The following is a 12,619-nucleotide window of genomic DNA, read 5'->3' as shown; positions in this document are numbered from 1 at the left end:
ATGACTTTGCCCTTGGAAAGCTACAGACAAATCTAATAATCATGTAAATATAGTGTTACAACCATGATAGATACACCTGAAAGTAAAAGTATTGAGAGTGAAGGTGCCTGAGCTATCAGATTTCCTGCCTTAACTTAATAGCATAGTTTTTTTTTTTTTTTAGTGTGACGTGAGACTATATCTAATTTTAAGGGATTTTAATCACTGAAATACAATGGGGATACTTAAGAGTGTGTAATGAAGCCTGGTGCATTTCGACATGAAAAGTAGTTACCTTTCTTAAGCAGTAGTTTGCCAGAATAGTTAACTTCACTGATTTTGGAATCAGAGAGCCTGGTTTTAAGTTGCAGCTCTGATACTTACTATCTAGTACCTCGGTTTCTCCATCTATAAGATGGAAATAATAATAGTATCTGCTTGTCAGGTTGATTAAATGAGTTAATGTGTGTTAAGTATTTAGAACAATACCCATTACATAGTAAGTAAATGTAAGTGCTGGTACTAGGATAAGATATTGCCTGGGTTGTATTAGAACTCATAGTAACTGGTTTAGTGGAGAGAAAATTAAGATTTTAATCTCAACTTCAAAATACTGGTAACTTTCCCTTAATCAAATCTATTTTCACCTGAAGTAGGAAACAAAGCATAAATCTAGAAGCCATGTGGTATGGTAGAGATTGAAGAATGGTATCATTCCCTCTCTCTCTCTCTCTCTCTCTCTCTCTCCCCCTCCACCTCCCTCCCTCCCTCCCTCCCTCTCACACGTGCACACACACACAGTTTCAGATTTATATTAACTGTTTTTATTTTTAGAGAAAGTATAAAGATGAAGCAGAGAAGATGCTTTCTAACTATTCCACCATAGCAGATACTCCTGAAATTCGGAGAATTAAGACAACTCAACAAAACATTAGTGTGGTGAGTAGCCATTATTTCTTTTCAGTTGCCACCTTGAAATTTTGTTTTGTAAGAAATGGTTTTTTTTCCTCATTGTCTGATGTTTTCTGCTGTCTTACTTGAATTTTCTGTCAAGTGTATTATCTTTATTTCTTTAAAATAATAAGAATACTGATAATTTTTACAAATTATCAATTTTCATGTTTTTTTGGAATTACAAATTCAAATTTCCCTCTGATACAAATGACAGTTAACTAAATTTTAAAATTTAACTCTCGAAAGAAGTCTTAGTCTTCTACACAGATTTTACTTAGAAGATGAAAATGGTCATATGAAGTGATTTTATTCCTGGTAATTGATTGTTTTTACTAATAACATATTTAGCGATTTACTCATTCTTAATAAATTTCTAAACTTATATATTTTTATTTTGAGGAAGAGGAATTGCATTGGCACTATTTTTTTTTTAGCTTTTATTTTAAGTTCAGGGGTATCTGTGCAGGTTTTTACATAGGTAAATTTGTGTCATAAGGATTTGTTGTACAGATTGTTTTGTCACCCAGGTATTAAGCCTAGTACCCATTAGTTATTTTTTCTGATCCTCTCTCTCCCCTCCTACTTCACCCTCTGATAGGCCCCTGTGTGTGTTGTTCCTCTCTATATCTCCGTGTGTTTTCATCATTTAGCTCCCACTTATAAGTGAGAACATGTGGCATTTGGTTTTCTGTTCCTGCATTAGTTTGCTAAGTATAATGGCATCTGGCTCCATCCATGTCCCTGCAAAGGCCATGATCTCATTCTTTTTTTATGGCTGCATAGTATTCCATGGTTTGTATGTACGACATTTTCTTTATCCAGTCTATCATTGATGGGCATTTAGGTTGATTCCATGTCTTTGCTATTGTAAATAGTACATCAGCACTATTAATTAAGAGACTGGGTCCATGATTAATAAATGTATAAACTTGACTTCTGTTCTAAAATTGTAAAAATTGACCATACAACTAATATTTTAACATAGAATTAGCTCAGTCATTAATAGTTAAGCAAGCATCTCATCAAAATATAAATTCTAGTAAGTGTGAGGACTTCTGGAATATTTCCTACCTCCTAATTAGTTGGCATGTGCCAGCTCTCAGGGTAAGCTGGTCAGGTGTCTGCTGGGTCTCCACAGGGATGGCCAGTCTGTACTGAGAAATGGAAAAGTCTTACTGGAAGGATCAGGAAAGGAGGCTGTGTGATTCCATAGTGTTCTAGAGTTCTAGCCTTTGGAGGAAAACATTTCTCCTACAGTGCTCTCCCACCCGTGCGGGGGCCACTGGATTACCAGATGTCAAGAAAGGCAGTGATTCTCTCCTCATTTGTCTTTCTTATAATTACTCTGGTTTTCTGCAGAGTACTCATAATGAGAGCACTCATAAATACTCTTGTGTTTTTGTTCTGCTTTGGGTTTGGAAGGAGTAGGTGTTACTGGGGGTGGAGACACATGGGAGAGGGTTAACAAATAAGTGGAAGATGAAGAAGATAGACTTGAAATTAACATTGATATTGACGATGAGCTAACATTTTCTTGGAAGAGAATGTGGGCATCCTTGTGTTTGGAGAATAGAAGTTGCCTAAAATGTCATGCTCTTTTTGAATTCAGTGATAACGGCTTAATGGGCTTTTGTAATATCTGCTTTTTCTCAAATACACGTGTGACATATATTTATATTTGAAGAAAGGAACTCTGGTTTGTCAATGTGTATTCTTAAAGCAAATAATCTGTAGTCAGCCATGGTAGTGGTCTAGCCCTAGAGCAGGAGAGGGTTACTTGTAAGATTATGGGATATAAAACCAAAGTTTTAATGGATTATTTTAATGGATTATTTACTATCTTAATGGATTATTTAATTGGTTTCTATAATTCTGGCACTCAGATGCGGTATTCGTATTATTATAAAACCTGAGAAAATTGTCTTTTTAAGAAGCAGATCTAGGACTTGAATTTGACAAGCTTATTCTTTTCCTTTTCTTATAATTAAGGTATTTTATAAGAAAGAAGTAGGAGCTGGCACTGCAGTAAAACATACCCCAGAGATCGAACGAGTGAAGAAAAATCAGCAGAATATTAGTTCAGTAAGTTCTCTACAGCATTAATTATCTTTTCTAAAAGCAAACAGAAACTGTAGACAAATGTTTTTAATTCTTTACTCAACTGATGGCTTTTTTCCTTTTATTCTTCACTTTATTGAAATGCTATTTCATCATTTATCAAAGATCTAACTGTCAGAACAAAAACTATATCCTTGTTCCCCTTGACTCTGAAGCAGTATTTCATTCTGATGTATCACAGTGAAGAAGAGCCAGGTCATTTTAATGAAACTTAGGATTAGATTTCATCTCTTTGAAGAGAATTTTAACTCTATTAAATTTTGCAGAGAAAGGGCACATTTCAGTACCTCTCCACAAGTTGGAAGAAATTTTTCCCTGATAGAATGATTAAAGGCCCTAGAACATTTATTTGGCAGCTTAAGTGAAGGTTTAGATTTGAAAAAGCAAATAGTACCAATTCATTTTTAACCCATGTCAGTCACATCTCTAAGCTTTTTATCAGACACACTCTGCCCATTTCTTCTTTCCAGCCCCTTTTACCTTCTGCTTCTTCCAGCAAAAGTGAAAACAAATCACACATCTTCACTGTAAATTGTGAAATAACTTACCTTCCAATAACCTTTAGACTTGGGGGAAGGGTCCCCTTCTGTTAGAAGGGTGCTTCTAACATTAAGGTGCTTAATGTTATGGATAAGTTTTTTTTTTTTTTTCCATTGAGTGTTTGACATTTGCGATAGATCATTGCTCTCCTTACCAATTAGATATTCTCCCATGTATATTTAGTACATTGAGTTTCTTTTCTTTTTCTCGAGACAGAGTCTTGCTTTGTTGCCTAAGCTGGAGTGCAATAGCTCACTGCAACTGCCTCCTGGCTTCAAGTGAGTCTTCTGCCTCAGCCTCCTGAGTAGCTGGGATTACAGGCACACACCACCATGGCTGGCGAATTTTTTTATTTTTATTTTTAGTAGAGATGGGGTTTCACTATGTTGGCCAGTCTGGTCTCGAACACCTGACCTCAAGTGATCCTCCTGCCTCAGCCTCCCAAAGTGCTGGGATTGTAGGCATGAGCTACTGTGCCTGTCCATTACATTTAGTTTCTTGTTGAGGAAGTAAAAATAATTGGTTCTTTAAATCCCTTCCTCTGCCTTATCTCTTCACCCTTACCTTTGGAAAGAGTACCTTCCCTTTAAGTAGTCCAAGCAGAATGGCCTTGATTAGACTCATTTGTAGGTCACTTGGTCATTATGTAGCATCCTGAGAATATCAGTGTGGGTCAGCATTTGTGAAGAAAGTGTAGGAGAGGTAAGAGAATGAAATAGTAAAGCTATTTCAAAATAAAAGTATAAAAAGTCTGCAGAATATCAGTGCAATAAAACCTCTGTAGCATGCATGGAGCTATCTCTTGAAGAAAGCATAAGGAGGTCCTAGGCTTAAGGTGTGGATGAAGGTGGATGAATGTGTTCTTCTTATCTTTCACGGTGAGAGCCTGTGTTAGCCTGGTAGAGAAATTAGTTTGGGAGAGAAGTATAAAATATTCATTCCTTCACTTTCCAATGATAATATTTAAAATGCACCCATCGATGTACTGTGATTTAATATTATAAATATTCTGTAGTATGCAATTCTATAGACTATAGTGAAATAACTATGCCATTTTGATTAGAGTCCCTTTGAAAAACAAAAGTGTTCATCTTTAATCATGTTAAGCTTCTCACCCGTGGAAAATCCCACAGAGTATTACAGTATATCATTTCTTCTCTTAGCATCCCTCAGCCTTTTCTAGCAAACAATAAATGCATAGTTCTGTATCTGCATGAGGTTGGGCCATAAACTCCTGCTTAGTATTGAAATGGAAAGTTGCCCTTTTAAGATTAGCTAGATCTGTCAAACCAAGATATGATTCTCTAACATTTAAAGATCTCGACATTTTCCACCTCCAGAGTACAAGCCTTTTAGCTGTTAGCTCTCTGTGTTAAGAACTATTTTTGAATTTTATTTAGAGGTAGCCTGTCTCAGTGAACTTCCAATTTAACTGCTTTGGGTCTGGACTAATATTGGCATTGTTACTTATATGAAATCCACAGATACTAAGACATAGATGATATCTGAGATATTTAGGTACTGTTTCTTTATGACAGTCTGCATGAATTTCACCCTCTATCATTTTAAACATTACCAAGTGATTTCTGAAACGTTTCATGTAGATTTAAATCTTTGCTAAATTTCAACACAGCCTCTTAAGTCGAGCCTATGCTTTCATATATTTACATATATACGTATCCTTTTTATTCAAGAAAGATTGAATTTGAATTATCCTCCATGAATTTTAGACATATTAAAATACCATCTGAAGTGATAACATCACTAATCATTTTATGAGTTCAAAGAACTGTTTCTTGTCCCCTGCATAACTGTATGCTCGTATTACCATTTGCCTGATTGATCTTCCTCTAAATAGATTTGAAGGGGGAGATTTTGAGTGCAGTAGAAGCCAGGATAAAGGTGAGCTTTTCCTAATGTGATTGTGTGGATAGCAGACACCTCTGACTTTCTGGCACTGACCTTCCTTATAGTGATGCAGGACCCAGTGGTCTATGCTTTTAGTACATTTCCTTCCATCTCCCTTTTTCTCTTCTTTTATTGTGCTCACTTTATTTTTTTCCTTATTCTGGATTATTTATATGCTCTCAGTCAGATAGGCAATGTTCCCCAGACTCTGTGGCTAACTCAGTTTGACTTTTGACTTTAAATATGTATTACATTTTAATTACCATATTAATAGAAACTGCTTTTTGGATAGAAAATAATAAATCACTTTATTTAAGATAATTTACAAGGTTTTTTTTTTCCTGCATCTGCCTAATGATAAAATTTATTTTCGTGAGCAATGTTTGCTTATTTTACTTAATAAACTCCTATAGTGATGAATAAGTGAATAGATATGGGTTTATTTGTACTTTAGGAATAAGGAATCCTGAAAACATCAGATAAAATTAAGAATTGTGTCCCCAGTGAAGGAAAAGGAATGTTGGAATTAATAAAATTCAATTATGCAATAGTTACAATTGAAGAATTCTCAATATTAAAGCCTTGCATAGAATAAAGTTAACATTATTTTCTTATAAATTATGCAGGTGAAATACAAAGAAGAGATTAAACATGCAACAGCCATTTCCGATCCTCCAGAACTAAAGAGAGTTAAAGAAAACCAGAAGAACATCAGCAATGTGATCATATTTCTTAAGTATTTTTTAAAAATTTTATTGTATGTCAACATATAATGACAGCATAAAACCTGTACAGGCAAAATCCCATCACAATGAATCCCCTTGCAAGAGGATCGGTTCCTTAAAAGTGGAGCTGGCATTTTACACATCTGTGTGCCCTCCATGACACCTAGCCTAATGCCTTGTGTACAGCATTTATTTACTAAAGACATGTATCATTCAGACATGCAGAGCGGAATCAGACATTGGAGACTCCAAAAGGTAGTAAGATGAGAGCGGGGTGAAGGATGAAATATTGTTGGGTACAATGTACACTATTTGGGGTAATGGTTACACTAAAAGCCTAGGCATCACCACTATGCAATATATCTATGTAACACAACTGTGCTTGTACCTTTGAATCTATGAAAAATAAAAAAGAATGAAACCTATTTTCAGAAATATATATTGATATTTTCTTTTCTGTTTTGTCATCTATTTTGTTTTGTAGGCATGTACATATAATCTCTATATATCTATATAGATAGCTAGATATCTATAGTCTATGTATATCTATAGTCTATATTAGATAGTCTATATATGTATATATAGTCTATATAAGTTTATATATATCTATATATAGTTTATATTAGATAGTCTATATATATCTATATATAGTCTTTCTATATCTAGACTACCTATCTATATATATATACTATATATATTAGTCTACAAAGCAAAACAAATCACAAAACAAGAAGGAAAATTTTCTAATTCTTTTATCTATACCTATTTTCAGAAATAGGTATTTTCAGAAATAGGTATAGATATCTATGAATATATATATTTATGAAAATAGGTATAGATATCTATAGATAGATAACATATATATTAGTCTACAAAACAAAACAAATGACAAAACTAAATATGAAATGTGTTATTGAATGTCTACTCTGTTCTTGTTCTTGGGGGATTTTAAAGATGAGAGGTAAGACCTAAGACTGGGGTCGTGGGCATCCTCAAGGTTTCTAGGAGAAACAGAGATAGGAGTATATAGCTATTATTCATTGTTTCAGTGCCATTACAATAACTATTATTTGTTGGGTGCTTACTATGCGTTTTGAGTACTTTACATTGCAATATCTCATTTAATCATAAGTAATAATGCCTCTTGCAAAGTGCTGTGCAAACACAGAAGGAAGGCTATGCAGTGGGAGGGAGAAATAGCCTTGGGGAAGGGGTAACGTTGGAGTTAGATCTTGAAAAAGCAATAAAGGTTTAGGGCTGAGTTTTGTGAGGAAAGGCATTCCTGGCAGAGCAAACCAAATATATTCAGGATCCAAGGCTTGTTCCAGGATTCGAGAAGAGGATTTAGTGTGATGAGTACTTGGGGGTGAAAGATGGCAGGAGAGGGAGGATGCTAGAGAGGGAAGTTGAGATACAGATCGCAAAAAGGTAGTGTGGATTCCCACGGTGTCTCTAAAGTGTGATTCATATATCATTATGGCATTACAGTAGATACTATGTGGCTTGCCGATAATCGTAATGATTAAGAGCAGTTGACTTGGTGACTAAATTGTTTTAATGTTTACCTTCTTCCAAAAGAAGTTTGACTAGTTTTCAATTGATGGTAGAAATATAACAATCTCTTAGAAATAACTTTATTTGAAAATAACCGTGAATTAATTTGATGAAAAAGTATAACAGCATAGGTGTTGTTTATAGTATTTATCTGGTATGACATATGGAAAGGGGCACACAAATGGCAGAAATTTGGGAAATTTGGATAACACTCAAGTGGTGTATAAGAACGTGAACCCTGGACTGTTGGATGGTTTGATTCTAACTCCAGAGCTTACTTGTTGTATAATTGTTGTAAGCCATTAACCTCTCAAAACCTAAATTTCCTCTACATAAGGCAGGGATAAGAGTATTGAAGAGATATTGCCTGTGAAGCACACAGCATGTTTGTGAAGGGATGAATACGAGACATGATGATTCTATCAAACTTATGTACCCAAACTTACATCCACTAGAAATTGGCAGTAACAGTTTCTCTATGTCAATAATGTGAATTTAGTATTCAGATTTTCCCCTTTGAGCTTTAGCCAGAGTGATTTCTTTGGAGCTTGCCATCAATATAGATTGAACTGAAACTTTCCTCCCTTTAGCTCAATCGCCCAGTCACAAGAATCTGTCTGACATCTCAAACTACATACTATGGCACAAAGACAGTTACATATTGAAGAAAGAGAACAGAGGAAACTTACCCCTTTTCGTTTATTTTTTAAACTTATCCAACTTCCCTTCACGTTCATGTTCACTACTAAGAGTGTGCATCTCAAGTCTATTTCTTTTTTTCTTTTTTTTTTTGAGATAGAGTCTTACTCTGTCACCCAGACTGGAGTGCGGTGGCATGATTTCAGTTCACTGCAACCTCTACCTCCTGGGTTCAAGCAATTCTTCTGCCTCAGCCTACTGAGTAGCTGGGATTACAGGTGCAAACCACCATGCCTGGCTAATTTCATATATTTGGTGGAGATGGAGTTTCACCATATTGGTCAGGCTGGTCTCGAATTCATGACCTCAGTTGAGCCACCCACCTCAGCCTTCCAAACTGTTGGAATTACAGGCATGAGCCATCACACCCAACCTCAAGTCTATTTCATCAGCAGGCCCTGTAAATCTTGGAATTTCTTGTAAAAGAAAATTCCCTAACATGAACTTTAAAGTCTAAAAAGACACTAAAACTGTCCCTGTGAAGTTTCTTCTAATGAGATCTTAACCTCCAACTCTACTTTTTCCTGTCAGAAGTTCATCTGCCATTCTGATTTTCTGTACTGATGCTCATTTATTTTGGGGGGTGTTGTGGAATGGTTGGGAAAGCTGACCACAAACAATGGAGTTAGGTCCCCAGCTAAGAAAAACACCTGTGTGCATTAAGTCAGGAAAATGTCTGTAACGCTAGGTCAGAGATGGGGCTTCCAATGTTAGAATGGCGTAGAGAAGAAACTTTGAAGTTCAAGGTTTCTTTATACAGTAATAGTCTATCACTAAAGTTTAGGTACAGGATTTTGTGACTCTCCTTCCCAATGATAAGAATGTAGAATTATTATTTTTAAATATAAAATGGCAATTTGATAAATGTTGCTTTAGTGCTATGAAGGAATGAATTCATAGAATTCATTCTTACTGATGAAGGGATTATTCATTATTACTGATAAGATCAAACTCAGAGAGGCCACCAATAAATAATACAATCTGAAGGAAGACAACGAAAGGTGTGATTTAAAACATTTGATAAGGGTTGGGTGTGGTGGCTCACACCTGTAATCCCAGCACTTTGGGAGGCTGAGTCAGGAGGATCGCTTGAGCTTGGGAGGTTGAGGCTGCAGGGAGCTGTGATGATGCCACTGCACTCCAGCCTGGGCAACAGAGCAAGACCTTGTCTCAAAAATGAAATAACAACAAAACCACTTGACAAGGAAAAGACTGGCATCGCCAAGAAGATAAAATCTATAAGCAATACATATTTCACTATGAAATCCTGATGATGATTTTATTAATGAATGTTCTGTAGCCATGTGACATTTAAAAAAATCTGTTCCGATGTTTTGGGATGTATTTATTTCCCATAATCTCAAACTGTCTTGCACCTTGTCTCTCAGCTCCAGTATAAAGAGCAAAACTACAAAGCCACTCCGGTAAGCATGACCCCGGAGATGGAGAGAGTGAGGCGAAACCAGGAGCAGCTGAGTGCGGCAAGTTGTTTCTGTTTCCTTTTATATTTTCTCAAACATAACGTATTTTTATTTAAAAATATGCACTTTGGAAGACCATTATCCTTAGCAAACTAACACAGGAACAGAAAACCAAATACTGCATAATAACGAGAGCTTAATGATGAGAACACATGGACACACAGAGGGAAATAACAGACACCAGGGCCTGCTGGAGGGGAGAGGGTGGGAGGTGGCAGAGGATCCGGAAAAGTAACTTTTGAATATTGGGCTTAATGCCGGGATGATGAAGTCATCTGTACCACAAACTCCTATAACACAGGTTCACCTGTGTAGCAAACCTGCACATGTACCCCTGAACTTAAAAGTTTTTAAAAAATAATGAATTTGAGCAACATGCAATTATATGGATGAATCATATCATTATAATATGAAAAAGTGAGTATGTCCATATAGCATTAACTCTTCTGTAAAGGTTAACAACTGCAATAATAATGATGATGATAAAGGGCATATCTCTAGATTTAATAAAATATCTAAAAATTTAGAAAGGAAAAGCTTTACACCCTCTGCATTTTTGGATGTTCCTTTTCACATTTCCATGTTGAAGGGCATGAACTGTGTGTCCAGAAAAGTTGGGACTGTGTTGCTGTACCTTAGCTGTGTTTGCTTATTCAAGAGATCTGCATTAAGTACCCAGATTGACTGGGCATTGTCCTGGTCACCCAGACACAAAGACGGATAAGACCCACTTTCTATCCTCAAGGACCTCATAGTTCATTTGGTAAATCTCTTTAAAAAAATGCAGTTAATGGAGAATACTGGATCTGATGTCAATATGAAAAGAAAAAAAAAGTATGTATTGGAACAGGGCAAAAGAAGACCTGGTTTGACTGGCATTCTAAGACATAGTATCAAGTCAAAGAGCCTTATAAATGGAAAATATTTTTCAATCATTCAGTAGTCTATTGTGAATAAGGCAAAAGTAGTTAACAAGGTACCTCTACTCTGTGCTGGGCCCTGTGCTAACGTTCTATGTAAACCCATGAGGTCAGCACTGTTTGTTTCTCTGGTTGGTAGATGTGGGAAACTGAGTCTTGGGCAGGTCAGAGGACATGCTGGTCTCCTCCCCAGCCCCCCACCCAGCTAGTAAGGGCAGAGCTGAAATTGGAACATATTGTTGAACTTTCACCACTACAAACAAAAGCCTTCTTTTTCCAAGACAGATATTTTTGAAAGACTTTAAAATGTAAGAGCAAGTTCTCCTGGGTGGAGATAATTAGGTTCAACACTATTTATCCTTATATTATCCCTGGGAGGTGGTAGGAATCAGAGAGCTTTAGCTTCTATTGAAGGGGAAGCCCCAGGGTCAGAAGACAGTAAAAAGCCTTCTAGGCTGACAGGGAATAGACTTCACAAGAGTTCTCTTGTGAGGACTTCATTCTGGCGTTTCTTTTAAAGGCGTTCCCTTATGATTCCATTACTTTTATTTGTGGAATTTATGGTTAATTTTGATATTGAAGAGGAAAGCATTTATTGAAGACATATTTAAACAGTACCACCAACAACTTGTGCCTGCTAAATCAGACCCATTGGAATGTGGGCGTATGTGTAAGTGTGAAGGTTGATGTAATCAACTATGGAAAAAAATGTGTAAAAAGATGGTGTTAATTTTGAGCCTCAGTGGAGCCCATTCTGCTATCTGTTAAATTTCTTATTTATCCTTCTTAGGTAAAATATAAGGGAGAACTTCAACGGGGAACTGCAATTTCTGATCCACCAGAGCTGAAGAGGGCAAAAGAAAACCAGAAAAACATCAGCAATGTGTGGTCATTTTAGTAACTTTTTTCTTACACTATCAAATGTATTGTCCACGTGTGAACGAAGGGATTGTATTTACAGAGTTTTCATAACCTTGAGTGATGTCCTGTTCTCATTTACTAACAACTTATTTGAAAGATTTCAGGGACTTTGATATTGTGGGTACAGTCAGGTGTTCCCCACCTCAGGGCTCCCAGTGACTCACTAGGATGACTTTTTTCTTTTTGTTTTTTTGAGACAGGGTCTTGCTCTGTCACCCAGGCTGGAGTGCAGTGGCACAATCTTGACTCACTGCAACCTTTGCCTTCTGGGTTCAAGTGATCCTCCCACTTCAGCCTCCCAAGTAGCTGGGACTACAGGCACATGCTGCCACACCTGGCTAATTTTTGTATTTTTTGTAGAGACGGGGTTTGGGCTGGTCTTAAACTCCTTAGCTCATGCCATCCGCCCGCCTTGGCCTCCCAAAGTGCTGGGATTATAGGTGTGTGCCACCAGGCCAGGGTGACTTTTTTTTTTGACAGGTTGTTGTGTATCTCTTCTATCTTGCCATCTAGCTGATGGGTGCTCTGGTCCCCTCAAGGCCCACAGTTGTAGCTTCTGGCATCCTGGCCCTACAAACATTTTCCCTCCCTTTTCTACCCGCATGTGTTCCTGTTCTTGTGCTTCCCCTCCGAGCCCCACTTTCCACTCCTCACAATTATGGCTCCGTTTTTGGGCAATGTCTAGGAAGAAATGATAATGTGTGCACGGCTGAATAGGTTAGGTGGGGCAGGATCGTTTTGGGGGCACTTAATAAGGGGCTGGCAGTTTTTACCTGGACACCAACTTGTGGCCTGCTCCAATTCCCTGTTGTTGAAATAA

General features: G+C 36.9%; 2 protein-coding genes across 8 annotated transcripts in view; one reads left to right on the top strand and one right to left on the bottom strand.

The window, feature by feature from the left end:
* The window catches only part of LOC126962727 (60S ribosomal protein L12-like), a 990,727-nt gene that overhangs the window by 318,872 nt on the left and 659,236 nt on the right, over positions 1 to 12,619 (bottom strand). The gene's annotated exons all lie outside the window — the stretch shown is intronic.
* The window catches only part of NEBL (nebulette), a 378,265-nt gene that overhangs the window by 328,562 nt on the left and 37,084 nt on the right, over positions 1 to 12,619 (top strand). For 4 of the 7 annotated variants that reach the window (XM_050804043.1, XM_050804045.1, XM_050804042.1 and 1 more), the window contains 5 exons: positions 814 to 918; positions 2,923 to 3,015; positions 6,126 to 6,218; positions 9,866 to 9,958; positions 11,669 to 11,761. The exons of the other annotated variants lie outside the window; for them this stretch is intronic. In XM_050804043.1, the coding sequence (XP_050660000.1) occupies positions 814 to 918; positions 2,923 to 3,015; positions 6,126 to 6,218; positions 9,866 to 9,958; positions 11,669 to 11,761 (477 nt within the window). The remainder of the gene's footprint in view (positions 1 to 813; positions 919 to 2,922; positions 3,016 to 6,125; positions 6,219 to 9,865; positions 9,959 to 11,668; positions 11,762 to 12,619) is intronic. 7 annotated transcript variants of the gene reach the window in all.

The sequence above is a fragment of the Macaca thibetana genome, chromosome 9 (genome assembly GCF_024542745.1).
Source record: "Macaca thibetana thibetana isolate TM-01 chromosome 9, ASM2454274v1, whole genome shotgun sequence".
Lineage (NCBI taxonomy): Eukaryota > Metazoa > Chordata > Mammalia > Primates > Cercopithecidae > Macaca > Macaca thibetana.
This window is presented reverse-complemented; position numbering and strand designations above follow the sequence as displayed.